This window comes from Eptesicus fuscus, chromosome 14 (assembly GCF_027574615.1).
Source record: "Eptesicus fuscus isolate TK198812 chromosome 14, DD_ASM_mEF_20220401, whole genome shotgun sequence".
In the NCBI taxonomy this organism is placed as follows: Eukaryota; Metazoa; Chordata; class Mammalia; order Chiroptera; family Vespertilionidae; genus Eptesicus; species Eptesicus fuscus.
In genome coordinates, this window is record NC_072486.1 from 23448554 (window position 1) to 23469453 (window position 20900).

Sequence of the window (20900 nt, forward strand, 5' to 3'; positions counted from 1 at the left end):
TTTTTAAACTTTTGAAGACCATATTGCTTTCCATAGTGGCTGCACCAATTGACATTACCACCAACAGTGTGTAAGGGTTGTTTTTTCTCCATATTCTCACCAGCATATCTTGTCTTTTTGACACAGCCATTCCAACAGCTGTGAGGTGTTATTTCATTGTGGTTTTAATTTGCATTTCCCTGATGATTAGTGATGCTGAGCACCTTTTCATGTACCTGTTGACTATTTGAATATCATCTTTGGGGAAAAAAAGTCTATTCAGATACTTTACCAATTTTTAAATTAGATTATTTGCTTTTATTGCTATTGAATTGTAAGAGTTTCTTATATATTTGGATATTAACCCCTTATCAGATATGTGCTTTGCAAATATTTCTTCTGTGGATTGCCTTTTCATTTTGTTGGTGATTTATTTTTAGTTTGATGTAATTCTACTGGTTTATTGTTGCTTGTGCTTTGGGTGTCATATCCACAGAATTTTGCTAAGACCAATGTCAAGAAGCTTTTCCCATGATTTGTTTCTAAAAGAAGTTCAGAAGAAGCAATAGAAATGTGGGCGTTTTTATTTGTAACACAAATATTAGAAGAGTAAATATCCCATTATTTCTACAAGGATAGAAGACAGCGTGGAGGACCACCAGTTTTTTGGCTTCTATCTCTACGGCAATTCCTGTTGCCAGCTGTGATGCCAGGGGCATATCCTCTTAGCTGACATATAAATAGACTTTTATCATTTAATTGAAAGACTATATTGTACAAAGCCAACACATTCAGAGGCTGGAGATGTGGGGACTAAAGTACTGCAAATGTTCTAACTCTTTCCAGGCTGTGATATTCCACTTGTTAGTTCCAAACATGACGTCAACAATACATGAGAGCAGTAGTAGTCCTATGAAGAGAGTATGCTTGATTTTCATGGTGTTATTTTTTAGATGAGAGTTTAGAGTGACTTAATGTGTCATGAATTAATTTCCTCCTAGATGGCTGAATTTTACTTTTTGGCACATGATGAGTGTGTTGAGGGACTGCTGTTAAAGTGTAACCAATTCCTCACCAGTGCTTGACTAGAGAAGTTTCTGTTTATTTTAAACTTTTTTGTAGCACACAATTTTCAGCATTCTACTCAGCATCTTATTGAAAGAGTCCATAGTAATACATCTAATAGGCCTGAATGGGAGTTTTAATAGCAACAACACTACTAGCATCAGGCCTTAGTTAACTCCGCATCAAGTGACTTATTAAATGTCTTCATAGCGTACACTGTTGAGGACTTTGTAGGGCATGCCTGTTCTCACACTTTTGTAAATTTTAGTCCAACAGAAGCAACAAGATATGTCTACAAAAAGAAGATAAAAAAACATATCTAAACATATGTCGTTCATAGGAGATATCCAAATAAACTAATATGGAAGTGATGGGAGGGGAAGGTAACTTTTGAGGAAAGGCTTTAGGAAGAAGAGAATAAAGAAGTTTGTCATTAGGAATAGATAGGATATGTCAGGAGATGATCCAAGAGCCTGCCTTGACTGATGGTTAATGGAAGATACGTCTTGGTCTGTTGAGGACAGGTTGTGGAGATTGCCAGACAAGATTTGTGCTTTATTGAGTATGCAGTGAGAAGCTGTTGAGATTCTTGAGTGGGTGGGAAGAACATGAGTGGAGCTGTGCTTTATGAATATTAATGCAAGAATAGGTTACAGCCTGGATTGGAGACTGCAAATGGGAGGATAATTTATCAGCTTTGAGAATAGTCCACATGAATTTAGGGAACAAGAGTTAGGGGGATGACAGAGGACATGGAGAGGAGGAAAGGATGTGAGTGATGCTCCTTCTCAGCTGATGGACTTGATAGCATGAGGTCAGGCAACTCTGAAGCTCTAGGCTTGGGTGTCTGAGAGGATTGTGGTGGATTTAACAGGAACAGGACAGCTTAGAGAAGGAGTCGGTTTGGGGAGAAGATAGTAAATAAAAGAAATAAAACCACCAGAGGATATTTATTTATTTTTTGTTTAAATTTCTTTATTGATTAAGGTATCACATATTTGTCCTCATCCCCCCATTCCCATCCCACACCCCTCCCCACGCATGCCCTCACCCCCCTGTTGTCCTTAACCACTGGTTAGGCTCATATGCATGCACACAAGTCCTTTGGTTGATCTCTCCCCTTTATCCCACCCTCTCCTACCCTCCCTCTGAGGCCCGACAGTCTGATCCATGCCTCCTTGTTTCTGGGTCCACCAGAGGATATTTCAGTGGGGTAGGGTTTTTTTCTTTGTTTTATAGAGATGTAATTGGCAGATAGCACAGTATATGTTTAGGGTATACAGCATAAAGACCTGACTGGCATTTAATATGAAATGATTATTACCACAGTAAGTTTAGTAACATCCCTAATCTCATCTATAATAAAAGCATAATATGCTAATTAGACCGGACGTCCTTCTGGACGACCTTCAGGATGAAGCTGGGCCAGAGGGAAGCCCGGGGTCCCGGGTGCCAGAGGGAAGATGGTGCCGGCAGCCGGGGGAAGGAAGGCCTACTATTGCATGAATTTCGTGCATCAGGCCTCTAGTAAAGATAAAAGAAAAAAAATGTTTTGGAGGCGGTTTTAAAATGATAGTGAAGTTGAGAAGAGCAGAGATATGGATTTTGGAATTATCCTCGTACATATGGTCATTGAAGCATGGACACAAAAGAAGTTGGCAAGGGAAAAAAGCATATAAATAAAGGGAAAGAGTCACAAGGGAAAAAATTGAGAAATTATACGTTAGTGGGAGGAGGGAAGAGTTAAAAAACCACCTAGAAAAGAAGGCCAAAGGGAAGCACTCTTTAATAAAGTAGATTCTGGCATCTCAGAAGAAAAGTTTGGTAGATGCCTTGTGGGGTCCCTGGCAGCTCATGTCCCCCTTTTCTCTAAGAACTAATCCTCCTCCAACACGCAGAGGGCTTGGGCCTGATGGCTATGTTTGTGCAAAATGACCTTGTTCCTCTGGCCATGGTTGCTTTGACCTGAGTTTGACAACTGACTAAAGCTGGACCAATCACATTTATCCCCTGGGAATTTGGAATTAAGAAATACAATATATTTCTATTAAGGGCATGACCTGGGTGAACACAGAAACTTGTGCATGGGGTGGCCATCCTCTGTCACAGGCACAGGGAAGCACAGGAGGCCTGCCTTCTGAGAGAGAAGAATGAAGTGCCTTGCAGGAAATAGGAATGAGATCAGGTGATGAGAGGCAGGGAGGAGGAGGGAGAGGACCTGAGAATATGTTCATTTTTTCATGATGACTATTTTATGTCTTATCCTTTTTCTTCAGTACTTAAAACCATCCCCACACCTGCCTTCCCCTGATACAATCTTAGTATATTTATTCCTACCAACAAATTTACAAATCCTCCTCTCTTACCTTCTCAGGAACTTCATTTCTTCAGTTATTCCCTTCCTCCAGTTCATCACATTTTTTTTATTATTCCCAATATGTATGAACATATTTCATCCTAACATTTTAAAATAGCAAAACAAAGATTCTTGTGCTGTCCCTTCCCATCTGCAGTTCTAAATCTCTGATCCCTTCACAGCAGCACTTTTTAAAAACCTTTTCAATTACATTTGACTTCAATATTACATTAGTTTCAGGTGCACAGCATAGTGGTTTGACATTTATATAACTTACAAAGTGATCCCCTAAATAAGTCTAGTACCCACCTGACACCATACATGGTCATTACAGTATTATTGACTCTATTTCCCTAGACTGTATTTTACATCCCTCTGACTATTTTGTAACTGCCAATATGTACTTCTTAGTCTATTCACCTTTCTCACCCATCCCCCCAGCCCTCCTCCCACCTGGCAACCATCAGTTTGTTCTGTATCTATGATAGAGTTGTCTACAAGCCTGACTTCCTATTCAATCTACTCCAACCTGGCTTCCACACCGCCATGCCACTGAAAACTGCTAATCAATATTGTCAACAGCCTCCACATTGCCAGACCTCAATGGATATTCCTTGGACTTCATTCTACCGAAACTTTTAGCAGGGTCAACTTCTTGAAAAAAAGTATTTTCTGTTGGAGTCTTGGACACTGCAATTACCTGGTCTGTCTCCTACTATAACCACTGCTATTCAGTAGTTTTTCTTATTTAGTCTCCTCTAAAAATTGGGCTCTATTCTGTTTTCTTCATTATAAACTCATCTTCTTGGTAACTCAGCCCTTCTCATGGCTTTCAATGCATAAAATGCTGGCAGCTCCCAAATTAATCTCTCAGTCTAGACATTTTCTCCAGTTCTGTATTCAGATATCCAGTTGCCTATTTGACATAGCAAGTCTCCATGAATGTCTGAAATTAATGTTTGAAACAAAGCTAAATCTTTAATTTCTATACTCCTGTGTTTCTCTCCATCAAAAAGAAATTCTATATTTTTTCCACTTCCGTGAATGGTATCATCATCTACACTGTTGTTCTAAACAAGACAACCTGAGCAATTGTCTTGGTTCCTCACTCTCCTTCCTCCTCAACTCCAACCCATCATCTAGTCCTATCATTTGTGCCTCATAAATAGATTTCTAATTCATCAACTTCTTTCCATCTCCTCTGCTAACATTAATCCACGCCACCATCATCCCTTAGCTGAGCTATTGCTACAGCTGCCAACTGGTCTTCCAGCTTCTACTCTTGCCTCCCTTCATCTTTTCTGCTTATCAGTCAGGAAAAACCTGGAACTGTGTTGAAGCATGTCATTTCCTGCTTAAATCAATTCAGTGTCTTCTAATTACTTTGCAATAATATCCAAATTCCTTAAAATAGCTTAAAAGGCCGGGCCTGCTCTGGCTTCTGCCTCCTTCTTTACCTAATCTTGCTCCATGTTTCCCTCCACCAACCCCCCCTTCGCCCCCCCTCACCCCCCCGCTTTGTGTTCTAGCCACAGTGACCTCCTTTCATTTCCCCTGAGACACCACTGCAGGGCCTTCACACAGGTGTATCCTCAGCATAAACGCCTTAGTTTCTGTGAGTGGCTTCCCCACATTCTTCAAATTTCAGTTTAAATGTCATGTCTTCAGAGTATCCTTTGAGTCCTCACTCATCACTAATAACCTACAATCTATCATTAAGCCAGTTTGTTTCATCTGTGGTGCTCATTACAAGTTGTAAATATACATTTGTTTATGTGCCTATGGTAAGCCTTCCCCACTAGATTGCAAAGTCTCCAAAAGCAGGGACCTTGTTTCTTCTCTTCACTACTTGATCAGGTAACACCTTGCCAGCGCCTAGAATAGAGCAGGAGCTCTTCAAGAGTTTGTTAAAACTTTATTCGTTACTGAGAACTTCCTAGGTCCTCATTCCAATCTTTGTGCAGCCCTATTACAATTTCTGTGGGGGAGTTTCCTGCAGTCTATCTTAAAATCCTCCTTGTTTCAGTTTAATGTACAGGTTTCTGTTCTTGTAACTAAACGGTTGGTTGCTGAGTACCTCATCCTTTTAAAAACTTTATCAATGTCAAATATTGTTGAATGGGCAAGAGGTAAAGGGCTAAGCAAAAGCCATGAGATCTTATCACTGGTAATCTCTAAGACAATTGTGTCTGTAAAATGTGGCCCTGTGGAAGCCAGATTGTAGTTGGGTTGATGAGAAGGGTCTGAAGGTAGATGCAACCAATGTAGAACTTTCTTTTTTTTTTGAGAAATCTAACAGTAAAAATAAGGCATGAAGTAAAATGGGATCTTGGGTTGAACAGAGTCCAAGAAAGTATATGTTGGTTTAGTATTAAAAGAATAGGGAAGAAACATCTATTGATATTGTCTACAAGCCAAAGGAGGAAAACATGAAGAAGCAAGGTTTGAATGGGGAGAAGGATTAATAAGATTTCACTTCTATGAGGCAGTAGAGGATTTGATCAAGAGCACAAGTTTGATAAAAAGGGACAGTGTTTCCCCCTCCATTACAGGAAGAAAGGAAGAAAGTGAAGGCAAAAAAAACAATTTTATATTGAGGAAAGGGTTGAGTGTGGCCACTTCAGGAAGTAGTACTGTTATCTACAACTGGTTGTCAAGGAGAGGGTCAGCAGCTCTTGACTTTCTGAACCACACCTATACCCCTTGACTCTCTCCCTGCCCAAGACTACAGATGCTGTCCTCTGCCATAGTCTCACTGCAGCTGAAGGCCACAATGTCTGATGGGAATGTCCCTTATTTCTTAGGTGGGGTGGAACAGAAAAAAGCTTACAGTCACTGAGAAGTATGATCAGAAGGGGATATGGGGGTTTGAAGAGCTCTGACATCAGAAGGAATCTGACAGGGACACAGAACTGTGTTTTTCAAACCTGTAGATCACCAGACATTATTGAGGCCCTTGATAAAAGTGCATATTTCAGCTCTCTTCCCCGAAGAGTCTAATTCAGCAAGTGTGAGAGTGGGAGGGGTAGGATTGCATAATTTTTAACAAGTTCCCAGGTGATCTTTATGATTGGGCAAATTTGAGAAATAATGGATTTGAAATCAATAAAAGTTTACCAACTTTAATTACAGGGCCAACATATTTTCTCAATTTTTAGCCAAATACAAATAAATGTTAACTGAAATCAATTCATAGAAACAGAAATCAATTCAAACCCAGAGAACAGTTTTCCAAGAATTGGTGTCTAATTCGATGGTTCTAAATAATCTACAGTGATATTTAAAAATATAGACTAGTTTATCGATACTTCTTTATTGTAGAGCGTTTCATTGAGGAAAAGGTAAATGGAACCAACTGGCTAACAGTTATTATTTATAAGATAACGAGTCAGGTATTTTAAAGCCTGTTCTGCTTAGCTCCCAGATTAATAAACTAAACATTATGAAATCTAAGAATGTAACTTGATCATATCCATTCCTCACATTCTTAGAGGAGATCTTCAGCACACTAGCAGTAGAACCACTAAGAGTAGATCCAGTTTAAATATATTTTTTCCATTCCCTCCTAGAAAGAGCGATTTGTATTGATATACAACAGTCAGCCCCCAGACCACTTGCTGGGACTTCAGGGCCCCACTAATTTGTACCAGTTTTCCTCTATTCTAGTTAGCTCTGGCCATCAGGTATAAATTAGTGCTAAATCAGTATTAGCTGATACTTCCCCAGGTGTGGGAAGTGTGGAAACCTGATCACATGAGCAAACATAGCCCTTCCTGGCTACATTTTAAATAAGGTGGGTGTTACTGTGCGCCATGGGGAAAAGGGTTTTAAACAAATCTCATGCCACCTTAATTTGCATTAGCTTGATGTACTGATATCAATAGTCGGACTCCATTTTCAGCTATTACAAATTCCCTACCACCCTTCACACTTTCTTCATTCTTTCAGGGGGACTTCTCCTGCCCTTTTTATTTATTCTCACCTCCAGCCATGCCATATGCCCCATACCCTTTTTGATTTCTAATACTACTTATGGGTTGAGTGGATGCGTCAAAGGGAGCGTAGTTTACATATGTGCTTCGGTTGCTCACCTTGGGTGGAGCACTGTCCTAAATAAACTTCAGTTTTGCCTCAGCACCATTACTCAACAAGGTATTTATACAAGCGCCACTTAATAACACGAGAATAAACAAGGTATTTAAACTTGTTATTGAGGAAAGAAGCTTTAGCTGCCCACTTTCCTTACTCAAGGGCCAATCTCACTTCATTTGTTCTTAGAAAACTCTTAAGGAGTTTTCTCTACAGAAAATCAGGCAGAGCACAAGTACTGTAAGTCAGGTCTAAGTGCCTTTTACCTTTGAAAGGATTGGTTCCTTTGTTAATTATCAATGACGAGGAATCTTGTGATTTCTCTCAGCACTTCCAAGTAATGGTTGTCCTTGTCATATGGCCTATAGGTAACTCAAGGTGTAGTAGCTATACATTTAACACTTTTGTAAATATTGAAAACATGTGTTAATTAGCCATAACATGTAGCCATAGATGAAACAGAAACAAATGTTCAAAATTCCAACAAAATGGTGTGACTCTACATGATTTTTCTCTTCTGTATCCTGAGTTTTATAGACATTTCATAATATGTTTAAAGCAGTTTCGTACCTATGACCTTTCTATATGCAACAATTCTATAAAGTAATTAGAACACATATACTATTTCCATTTTGCAGATGGGGAAACTGAGGCCTGCAGCATTGGCTGGCATACATGAGAGATTCAGAACTGAAAATCAGGTATCTTGATTTCAGGCCCAGTGTTTTTCCCTCACTAGAAAAATTGCCTTAATTGCAAGAGAGTCAGGGATGTGATCCCTCAGTAATAGAGAGCATGGAGATTTTCTATCCATAGTCTTTGAAAGACATGTGAGCTAATAGTGTGTTCGAGAGAGGAGACTTATGCCAGAGAGATTGATTACCTACATTCAGGGCAACCTGATGATGCACTCTGATAGGAGAAGGGCCTGTCTAAAGGTCCTCATTTGCTTTAAACATCCAGAGTTCCTGATAGGAAGTCAGGGTGTGGTAATTATATATCTTGCTTTTGGCTTATCTTCTCCATATCCTTACTCTCACAGATGTCTTTCAAACATTGGTAATTACAACTTTCAGAGCCAAAACCTACAAACCCATAAGCCACACAGATGACACCCTAAAATCTACTCAAACATGTAAGGCTGAAGGAAATTTCAGTGCTACTTGATTCACATTTTAAAAAAATGGCACACAAAACTACTTACAAAAGAGGTAGCCTTTATTTCTATGTCATGGCCATACTCTACTACATAGATGTGCAGTTGTGTCTTATTGTTCTATGGGGGTGCATATTAACTCATTTGCTTCTAAATTTAATTAGTGGCTTAAAAATAGACTGCAGTATGTGTGTAGATGACAAGCCATATGATCAAAACCAAATGCAGTAATCTGAAATTGGAAACTGAATCTAAGTTAATGAAACTAACCTGAAACAATGAAGGAACTGCTTCTAAGCAAGATGAAGAATCACTATCAAGAAATAAGTACAGCCCTGACCGGTTTGGCTCAGTGGACAGAACATCGGCCTGCAGACTGAAGGGTCCCAGGTTTGATTCCAGTCAGGGGCATGTACCTTGGTTGCGGGCACATCCCCAGTGGGGGGCGTGCAGGGGGCAGCTGATCGATGTTTCTCTCTCAAGGATGTTTCTAACTCTCTATCCATCTCCCTTATTCTCTGTAATATATATACACATATACAACACATAAAAGTGGTTGTCCTTGTCATATGGCCTATAAATCTTAAGAACTATAGAACGTATGGTGGAATTTTCCACCATATGTATCACTGGCCAGACCATCAGTAATATGTCCTGTCTAATTTGGGGTTCCACAGTTTAGGAGGGTCTGAATGTTTAAAGAATTATGAAAGTAGAATTATGAATTATGCCATTTTAGTTGACTAGGAGAAGCAGTCCAGAGGGCTTAGTAATGGTCTTCAGGTATATTTTGTGCCATTAATATTGGGGTGTGGGTATTTTTACATTGTAGAAAGAATGTAAGGAAATGTCATAGTTTTGAGGAAGGGTAAATAGAACTAGCATATGTTCAGTGTGCTGGATACTCTATGTACATTCTCATGGGATCTTCACAGAACCACTGCACTGAATCATCATAGAAACTGAGATGAGAGAGAGTAATAATACAGAGGTCAGAGACTTTATCTGGTATTCAGTTCTAGGGCTATTTCCCTCCAAGTCCTGTGCCCCTGACACCATATCTGTAATATTACATTGGGTAGGGTTATGCAATTCTCCTCTCAATTCATGAATAGTTTCTGGAGACATAGCTGGGATAGTGATATAGTGTTCCTATCTAGAAATAGGAAAGGAACTCAGTTCCTCTGACGTCACCTTTAGCAGCAGTTATTTTAGATTAAAATTCAGATCAGTAGAGATTTAGTCCAAGGCTTTTACTGGACACATTATTATTCTTTTTTAAAATCATTAAATATCTGAGGCCTATGGCATGAGTAGGACTTAGGTGTGTATATATAAAGTTTTCTCCACCTACTTAAATGTCCAACAATAAGGAATGGGTCCAGTGGAATTCTATATTATGGCTAGAATTATGTGCAAGGAAACCTATCCAAAATTAAGAGCGATGTCAAAGACTTAGTGGAAGAAATTTTAATGATAATCAGAAAATGTTTTTATATATTAGCAAATGAATTTTTAAAATCAGTAAGAAAAAAACAGCTATTTTCCAATTGAATTTAAATACATATTTATATATGCATAATTAAAAACAACTGGGAGAATATATACCAAAGTATTAAGAGTGGGAAGACTTTTATTTTCATCTCTGAGCTTCTCTAAAACAAACAGGTCTCATATATATTACTAGAAAAAATGCTTTGCAAAAGTTTTAAAATAGAATAACAATATATTATGAATGGGAATATGTATAGGATAAGGAACATTTATAAATGGCATCAAGCCCATTGGTGGCAGCAAACTGTCAGTGTACCCATCAATGGAAATAAAATTGGCCCTTCATATAATTTCTTAAGCTAAAATTATTATAGACTAGAGGCCCAGTGCACGAAATTCGTGCACTGGTAGGGTTCCCTAGCAGCTGCCAACTACTGACCGGTTACTCCCTCCCTTTCCCCAGCCGGCCCTGCCCCCTGGTCGAACTCCTGGACAACTCCTGGTTGAGGGGACAATTTACATACTACGCTTTTATTATATAGGATTACTACCAGTGTTCTTTTATCCCCTGGCCCTCTACTCAGAAGGCACATAGAAAACAACTAAGCATATGGCACTGGGTGCATAAAATAGACATAATGATCACAGCTAGCTCATGGGGTTCTCAAAAGATTTAAATAAAATTATACTTCTAAAACTCCTAGCACAGTGCCCGGCAAATAGTTAACATTTATTGAGTGTTTACTGTGTTGGTAGTTATGTTCTTACTGATAAGCTACAGAACAGAGAATTCTGTAGTTGAAGATAGTTATTGATCTAAGAAGTTCATATTAGCCACCTGGCACAAATATTTCATTTTAAATAGCCTTACAATTAATGTAGGTGGTGTCCAAAGGAATCTCTGGCACATTATAATTATGTAGTACATTATATTCAGTACACTTGCCAAGTTTTAATGAGTAAAGAAAACAGGAAGCCATAATATCATTCAATTTTCTTTAATCATTTTGCTTATGTTTTTATTACCAAAAAATGATTGAAATATAAAAAGAATTAGCATGTTACAATTATATTATTTGTCTGCATCTAAAAATTTTCATTTGTGATTAAAAACAGCTTTGAATTTAGCTATGTCATTTACTATGTAATACAAACAGAAAGCACACCTAAAATTCTTCTTTGAAAATACCATCATCCATTATGTATTCTCAGTCAATTCAGGCTACTGTAACAAAAACACCATGGATAGCTTACACAACAAACATTTATCTCTCCCAGTTTTCTGGAGGTGAGGAAGTCCAAGGTCAAGGTGCTGACAGGTTTGGTGTCTGGTGAAAGTCTGATTCCTGGTTCACAGATAGCTGTCTTCTCACTGTGTCTTCACGTGGTAGGGAAAGAGGAGAGAGATCCACCCTCATGACCTAATCACCTCCAAAGGTCCTAGGGGGTAGGATTTTAATATATGAGGTTTTTGGGGGGCATAAACATTCAATCTGTAGCAGAGATATGCACACACGTGTGTAAATGTATGTTAATCATCTATGTTAGGTAAAATTGAAATGGTTAAATGTTCACATTGTTAAGGAAAATAATTTTAGTAGGGGTCACATTTCTAGATGAAGACACATTAATCCAATGATTTCAAAGAGTACAGCTTGGGTCTTTCACATTTCAAAATCAAGAATAAAAACCTCTAGTTACCTACTAAATGAAAGATGCAACAATCATAACTGGTAAGAAAGTGGTTCAGAAATAGGAGTAGGATTTTAAACAATCAAACTTAGACTTGTTTCCCACTTCGATCGAGAATAGAGGTATTTATTTAGGGGAACAAACAAATCCAAGTGACTTGTTGGCAAATGTATTTGTTCTCTGGAGAACAGGATGTCTTTTACCAAATGCAATTAAGGATTCTATCTCACATACCAACCCTGCCCCTTTCTGTCTCAGCCCTCATTCTCTGACCATCTTCTTAGAAGCCCCTTGTCTGATTCCCTCCAGGATCATTGCTAATGAATGCCTCCTGGGGTCCACCTTCCTCCTAGCTATTGAGGCTTTTTCAGGGAAAAGTTTGTCCGAGGGGATATTTGTCAACCCTTGCCCAGCCTCATAACTTTTTTTTTTTTCAGATAAGAGATTTATTTTTGGCTCCAGAAGGCAGGCTAATGAGAGAGAAGGGGCTCAAAATACCATCACCATTCAGTATATAGCTGGGTAAACTAATTCTGCTAAAGAACACAGGTTTCTGTATTTCCTTGTGTATGCTCAGTGGGATTTTTAAAACATCAAAATTTCACATTTTAAACTTTTTAATGTTTGTGTTTCTATCATGTGTTTTGAAGATAATCAATTTTAAAGCAAGAAAAATAGAATACAAGTCAAATTCAAAGGGGGAAAGGATGGGAGCCTATGAAAAGTTCCTTCACCCTCTCCCACTTAAAGCAAATTCCTATTTGACTGAATGAGCGGTTTTACATTTATATCCCAGGTAGCAAATTATTCTTGTGGATAAATAAGAAATGTCTTTTTCTCTCCCCAAGAGAAAAACTACATGGCTCTAGATTTGGATACTAGACAGAAGTTGCCAATAAGGGACAGAAAATACTTATTTTAACAGTAGGTTTAGAAGAGAATAGATATCTCAAGCAACAGAGAGAACATATTTGGATCTGCAAAATGAAAAGGGCTTGAAGAAAACTGTATTTTGCGTTGGACAGACTTCCTAGACAGGAAAGAACCCACATGAACGCTGAGGGGCAACTCAGTTAAGTGGCCTGAATTTCACTGTCTTCAACTTTAAAATCTGGTGATTAACCAGGCCAAGAGAAAGATAGAATAAACATAGATTCGAATAAATTTGCATTTTCCAAGCCTGATGCACATTAAAAACAGAATTAAGTGACTGACTGTAATCTTGAACAGGAAAGGAAAGAAGCCAGTCATGCCTCCTGCAGTAAAGAGTGTTCTAACGAAAAATTCTGTTGTCTCTGAGAAAAAATTACAAAGAGAGACTCAAAATCAACTGCAAGGCTACTGCCTCCACTCTGAGGCTATAAAGGAAGGACTAGAAAAGGAATATTCTCTATAGAAACATAAATGTTAAAAGATAAGCATTTTACTTGGATTGCAATTCAAAAACAAATAAATGAATTAAATGTCAAAGATATTCTCTGTATAAAACCTAGTATATACTAGGTGTAAAAATCTGTCCATGGTATGTGACTGAATATTCTCTATATAATAATGTGTAGGTGTTAAATGCATGCCATAGTTCATTTATGATAAGATATTTTTCACATCCTAACATATCTGAACTTAATGTCTTGTCATGGTTTAATTGTCAGCCTCTCTTTTCGTAGCACTACTTAATGTCACAACTTACACAGGTGGTGTCTTAGCTTTGATGAAGTACAGTAGTCATTCAATACAGTTTAAACAAAATTCTGTCTAGAGTACTAAGGACTTCATGGATATTTTAGTATATGTAAGTTATCTGAAGAGTAAGCTGGAAAATGCTAAAGAAATGCCTGTGAGAAGGTCTATTCTTGGAAGCAAAAATGTATGATTAGAAAAAGGTGGGTGGGCAAAGAAAATGAGCAACATCAGTGATTGGCATCAAACTCAGCTAGGTCTCTCTTGCCTCGTTTTCTAAACTCTGAAAGCTGGATCTAGTCAGTGCCAGTCCCTTCACTTTGCCTTGGAAATCACTGACACATGATCGCTATGAAAGCTGGAACCATGGAAAAGACCCATATGCCCTAGAACAGCAGAAGAGTATGCATAGTGCATTTCCTATGTGTTGCATTTCTCCAAGGTTAAGGTGTTTTATACTTTCAAAAGGTTTAGATCTTCATAAGATTCATATAAAGTAAACATAATTTTGAAAATATTTAATTGAAGCATTTTTGTCACTCCATTTCGATCGGCTCAACAGCATCAGTTTATTTTGTTCATTAAAAAAATAAACTTAAAAAAACAAAACAAAAACACAGCATCAGTTCTTCCATAAGGGCTTCAGAGGTCTTAACCTGAAGAAAGCAGCAAAGCAGTCAGTATTATTGAACAGTCAGTATTATTAAAACTAACCACTTTTTAAAAAGATGAATATATTACATGTATCACATATAGATATGTAGATAAGGCTGTGGAAGAGTGTATCAGAAGTGTTTACTTCTGAACAAAAACTGTAAGAGCTCTTTTTTTCTTGTATTGCATTTGCAGTAATAGAAAAGCAATAGGACCCTAGCCTGTTTGGCTCAGTGGATAGAGCATTGGCCCAAAGACTGAAGGGTTTTGGGTTTGATTCTGGGCAAGGGCACGTACCTCGGTTGCAGGCTCCATCCCCATCCTTGGTCGGGTCCTGTGCAGGAGGCAACCAATCAATGTGTGTCTCTCACATCGATGGTTCTCTCTCTCTGTCTCTCCCCCCTCCCTTTCACTCTCTCTAAAAATCAATGAAAAAAATATCCTCAGTGAGGATTAACAAAAATAAAGTGTAGATGGTATCATCCTTCTAATGAAAACCTTTCAATGGCTGGATGCCTGGCTTCAAATAAAAAACAAGATTCTTGGTGGCTGGTTTTAAAAAAAGCAATTGGGGGTTTTACTTTTTTTACAGTTAAATAATGGGTTTTATAAAGTGCAGCTTAGAACCTTCAAAGGTGCATCTTCAAGGATGCATTTGTTTACTAATTTCTTCCCAGAAAGTGACCACCCAGTCCTGCCACAAAGTTGAATTTAAAGTTTGTCATATGTGAGACAAAGAGCCGGCAAGCTGATGTGGAAGGAGCAGTCCTGCCCTCCATGACAGACATGGAGACTTCTGCGTGTTTCTCTGTATTGACAGCACAGTGTGCATGTGCAATCTGCTTTCTCTGGCCCGGCCACAGAAGGCAGCAATTCACTTAAAAGCATAAATCTCTTGATCTGGATTTTGTTCAAAATGCTAGAGCTGAAGAGTCCTTTATTTGAATGTCACTTCAGTCCCTTAAATCATACAACCCCTTCAGTACAGATCTTTCTCCCACTGTAACCAAATTAAAAATATTGATAAGCACCATTTGAACAGTAGTGATGCAGTACTAAATCAAGCATCCTCTTTTGCTTAGCTAAAAACACAGATTTTAGATGCCGTGCCTGTACCATGTAGTGGGTAGAAAATTCTATTTCTGATTTTTATGTTACTCAACAAAAGGTCAATATTATTCAGGTTCTTTGTTCCCTCAAGTTGTGTTATTAACATTTATTAACATATAGCTCTTTCCTCTTTTACCTTAGGTGTATATAATTTTATCAGTTTTGCAGGAAAAACAGATACCCTTAGGGTCTGAACTTGTATTTGAGCAGATAAGCACACTTTTAGCTCACACCTAATAACATTACATTATTGTTTAGAGAAAGATAGCAGGCTATGTCCTATACATTTTAATGTATTCTTTCAGTCATTAAGTAACAGTTGAATTGTCCTACTGATAAGCCTTAGGACTCACATCAAACTGTGAATGACGTCTGGTCACTAAGAGCAGAGGAAAACATTGTGATAGATAGCATTTCAGTTACTTTTGGATCCTGTATGTATGTATGGAGCCTCTTCACATATTGCTCAGAGAACAGGCTTTCCATTGATTTCCGAGGGAGAACAAAAGGGAATGGAAAGGAGAACTAACTGACAGTGAAATTGGGCAGTGGAACCTCTCTGAGCCTCAGTTTCCTCCCTGGTAAAACAAGACAATTTCTTCCTCACGGGGTGATTGTGACTATTAAGAAGGATGGTGTAGTAATATGAAAATTTGTAAGGCACTATGTTGGTTATTGCTGCATAAATATGAAGCACTGAGCACATTTGGAAAGACCTTGTAAAATTTGGTGCTTTAGCACTGCGGGTAGCCACTTAACCAGAGAGGTAGAGAATAGGCTGTGCACTGTTGACCCGGGCACGACAACGCCCACCCCCCAGGAAAAAGGTCCACTCTGCCACTCAGAGCAAAGGAACTCCTCCTCTGGCGAAGGTGTCTGGTGTAGCTGATGTTGTCCACTTTCACATCCGTAAAGGTGGGAATATTAATGCAAATAAAGGGGTTAGCATTCTCTTGAGGGACTTCAGGGAAGTTTTTCCACCTGGGAATGGAGATGGCAGGAACTACGATTTAAACAGCTATTGGGTGTTAACTACTGACTAGATGAAATACAGATCAAGTCTCTCTGTCTCTACGTATACATCCAATTCCTGTGAACACAGTAGTACCACACCCCAAATAAGAGTTAAAGATAACAGACTAGATGAATCCTGTGTCCAGGGCATAGAAAGATGCCTGTTGGTTGAAAAGATCTGCTGTTTTCTGTAAGCAGAAATTCTACCTACTACCATCAGCGTCTTATTTTGTGGCAACAGAGACAAACAAAGGGGATTTTCCTGAGCCGTGTGAATGACAAAAAAATGAGGCAAATTATTGAAAAACTGATGGGTGTTCATCAAAGAGCAGCAAATATGATATATAATCCTGGAGGGACTGACTGCCTTCAGAGGGAAGATGAAAGAGACAAGTCTCCCAGCATGACCACTGGCTCTAACTAACAGGGATTGGCTCATCGGCCACAAGTACTTGAAGGGTGTAAATAGCAGGGACAGAGAGGAATTATTTAGTGTGGTCCAAGGGGACAGCAGGGAGAGTGATGGAAATGAAAGTCAGAACAAAGATGATTTAGGCAGTGGAGCAAGTCTCATGCCCTAATGGAGAGCTCTATTATACACTGTGCTGCCCCGTCCCCCGGGAGGGGTGGAAGCCCCATCACTTCTGCCATTTACAATTGGAAAAGGCACTAAAAAGTAGATCAGCATATTGGAGAGGGAAAAAACCACCGCATGCCCTTAGAGAATCAGAGGGATGACTTAATAGGTCTTTTCCATCTCAAATTACTGCAATGTGGCTTGTACGCATGGGGACCTGAGTTGCTAGAATAATTTTCCATCATCTGGGCTTCTTTCTGTTACTTGCGGGCCTTGGTGAAGAAATGATAATAGGTAATGGAGAGATGGTTCTGCGTTATAAATGGAAGTCTACAGTGTACTGATGCTGTGGTGTGAAGGTGAAATTGACTGGCTTATGTTTTGCATTGAGATGTCAGTGTGAATAAACACATGCACGTGCTGATTTCGAGACCCAAACAACACACACCCATTGATTGAGACCCAAGACAAAGGGAAAGGAAGCTCTGCCGCAACTGGATGGTGGCTGCATACATGAAAGTTCCAGTGGTTTATTTTCTAATCTAGGAGAATAAATTATCCAAACGCTTAAACTCTATCTTTAAAAAAAATTAAGGAAAGTATTTGGCCTTCAAAAACTAAGGAACATTTACTGTGTAGGAACTTGGGGACCCACGTCTTTGAATGTGTTTACCCTGTATTTCTGTCCACAGCTGCGGTCGTTTCAGCAACTGACACATCCTGAAACTCTCGATGGCCCAGAAGGGCACTTGTGGGCCTGAGGCAGTGCCATCCTGGGGCAGCAACTGCAAGTGATGGGCACAACCTGGTCAGATGGAAATTGGGGCAGACAGAGGAGGGCCAGTGTCACTGGCACTGCTAGAAGGGACACAGCTCAGGCAATAACCGCCCCCCTCAGCCAGAGGATGGCAGGAGCCAGGGGACCAAAATGGTCAGAGGACACAGGAGAGAGAGGCAGTGAGGTAGAAGGCAAAAGAATCTAGTGTAGGAGGGGGGCAGCCCACAGATGTTAAGTTCTCGGCAGGTGGAGGCTATCACAGTTCCTGATGAAAACACTGTATGTGGTCGGGTGTAAGCTAAACGTGGCGTTCTGGAACACTGACGTCTGCTACACATTCAGGGTTTGACTTACACCAGACAGATATAGGTCAACCCTCATCCTGCTGCTCTCGGCAGCTGTAACCAATGGGAGGCCGAGCTGCCCGGCACACGAGTTTAAGCTGCTGCTAATAGATGGAAATCAACCTAACCCCATTTCCTGCCTCTCTGCTCTCCTCACTTGTCTATTCAGGGCCAATTTAGGCTCCGGCTGAGCTGCTGGCTGCTGTCACTGCTGGGAGACAGCCGGGATAGAATCTGTTTCTGGCAAGTTCCCTTCTTATCTAGGTGAAAGATCTGTTTTTTGAGTGTTTAAAGGGATGACTGTGTAAAACACAGTACTCCCTCATTAGCTAAAGAGCTATCCTAAATTCATGGATTTTACTGACTTTCACTTACATGAGACTTCAGAGATGTCTAAAAAAGAGGGAAATCTGTGACAAAGGCCCGTTTCGGAAAGGATACGGCAGAGGTAAAATGACTTTGTCCAAGGATATTCAGAGATGGTGGTAGAGGCAGAAAGAGAATTAAGGGAGTAGTCTGAGAATAAATGGAGGGATTTTTCAAATTAAATCTGGAGGAAGAACATGATCATTGATTATAACTGACTTAATTAAGATGCTCACATTGGACTGAATCTGTTGGTAATTCCGGTTCAGTAACACACATTCCTTTATTCAAGGCGTTCAGGCTCTTAACTGAAAAGTGAGCTCAGATGTGGTTTATGCTCATGTTTGTAAAAATGTCCAACCTATTCCCTTCAATTAAAATGACATTAAATCAAGCTAATTCTGGTCATGTGGCTCAACTGTTTACTCACTGGGATCTATGGACCTGAATTACAGGTTGAATTAGAAAAACAAGGTTTATTTGAAATGGACTATTGTAACAACGTATCTTTCTGCTGGATTTTATGCCTTGTCTCATCTCCCACACCCACACCCCCATTCCAGACCAATTGGGCTAAAATAGAACTCCAGAAACAGGGAATTCCATAATTCAGAATCTTTGATTCAGATAGATTTTTGTTTTCTTTTTATCGCTATTAGAGAGCAAATGAATTCCTGAAACTACTTTTTCCCCGCTACTTAAGCTTCCAGAGGATATTTCGGACTGAAAGTTGTCCATGCTCTAAAATAACAGGTTACTTCATGTTTTTTGTGTTTAAACAAATTAAGTTAGGCTGGTTAAGTAATATTTAGAAAATATTTAAAGGAAAATAAAAATTGCCCATAAACTTACCAGCCAGTGACAACCCCATGAACATTTTTGTGTTTCTTATTTCTACACACACACACACACACACACACACACACATACATACATATACATTCTAAAATTTATCATAAAGATTCTAAGAGTTTTTCATATGCTGCCAAATTGCCCTTCATAAAGTTGTATCAATTTATAATCTATTTTCAATGAATAATGTAATTTTTTGAAAAGCAAACAAATTTAAAATGTGAGAGTTGACCAATGATGCCTACCTGCTGTCTCTCCCCTCCCCCCCCCCCCCCCCGCCCAATTCCTAAGGTTGACTATTTCTCCCCTACGGTGTGGCCAATATTAGTGGATGTTGTAATTACTCCTCAGCAACAATGTTTCTGGAACTGACCCAGCACTAGGAATGGGTCCTGCTTAGCATAAACCAAGTATGGCAATCCAACCTCTCCTGCTAGTGAAGGGTTCAAAATCAGAACATGGCATTCCTCTGAATGCAGATTTGATCCAGCTGAACAGGACTGGCATTTCGTTGCTAGGAAAGAGACACCATTTCTCTCCTGATAGACATGAACAGGAAAGTTGTTGCCCCCAGTAGCTGCTGGGTATTATCTTATTCCTGAGAGAAATCATTCTGTCCTTCTGATTCCATGTCCTTATTGTTTAGGTTAGTTTGACTTGGACTTTCAATTTTTACAGTAAAAAGTTGTCATAATGCTTTCTGTTCTATGGGGGATGTTTTGTTTTTGTCAATTCTTGTTGGGTGTTACTAGTATTTTGCTGTTGTTGATGTGGCAAGAACTCTACTGAGCATATAATCTTATCATTATATCATGAATATGTGTCCAGGTTTATCACTTATCATTTGCTCTTTACTCTTATTTAATATAAAGATTAGAATTTAAATCTATAAATCTATCAGTCTTTTTCTTTATGATATAGACATATTCCATTGCTTTTACTTTTATTCATTCATCCATTAGAGAGAGCGAGCGAGAGAGAGAAAAATGTGTGTGTGTGTGTGTGTGTGTGTATGTGTGTGAACTAGAAGGGGGGAACTATGAGAGACGATGAGACTTTAGAATGAGCCAATAAAGACACAGCTCCTGTCCTTGTGGAGTTTATATCCTAGTGAGGGGTTGAGAATGGGTTAGAGATTACCTGAAAAGCCTCACAAATGAGTGTGAGCTGCTAATGGAATGATCCTACAAAGGGAAGGACATAGTCTATGAGAGCTTTAAAAGGAGGGTTATATCTAGTTAGGGAAGTCAGAGGAAGCTTTCCTGGGAAAGTGGTGATTGACCTAGGAATAGTAAAGAGAAGGTGGGTAGCTGGGTAAGAGCATTCCAGGCAGTAGAAATAGGTCCTGCTCAGTGAAAGGTCCTGCTCAGGGGCAAGCACCGGATATATGAAGGACTGAAAGAATGTAAACATGGCCCACACTTATCCTAAGGAGGGCCTGGTATAAGATGAAGGTGGAAAGGGGGCATGCTGACCATGCAGAGCCAGTAAGCACATGTTAAGGAGTTGTGCCTCCTTCCTATGATCTACGGGAAACCATTAAAAGTGTTCTCTTTGACAACCACATTACCTTTACCTCCAACATCCAATTCAATACTAAGTCCTATAGATATTGCTTTCTAAATACCTCTTCAACTCATCCACTTGTGTCCATCTTCACCAATGCTTCCTTGACCCATTCTGGCATCACTTCT

At 39.3% G+C, this 20900-nt stretch overlaps 1 protein-coding gene across 1 annotated transcript in view; it reads right to left on the minus strand.

Annotated features, from left to right (window-relative positions):
* Positions 1 to 1317: 1317 nt before the first annotated feature.
* The window catches only part of UMAD1 (UBAP1-MVB12-associated (UMA) domain containing 1), a 247124-nt gene continuing 227541 nt past the window's right edge, over positions 1318 to 20900 (minus strand). The window contains exon 5 of the mRNA XM_054726486.1: positions 1318 to 1336. Coding sequence (XP_054582461.1) covers position 1336 — 1 coding nt within the window. The 3' untranslated portion in view covers positions 1318 to 1335. The remainder of the gene's footprint in view (positions 1337 to 20900) is intronic.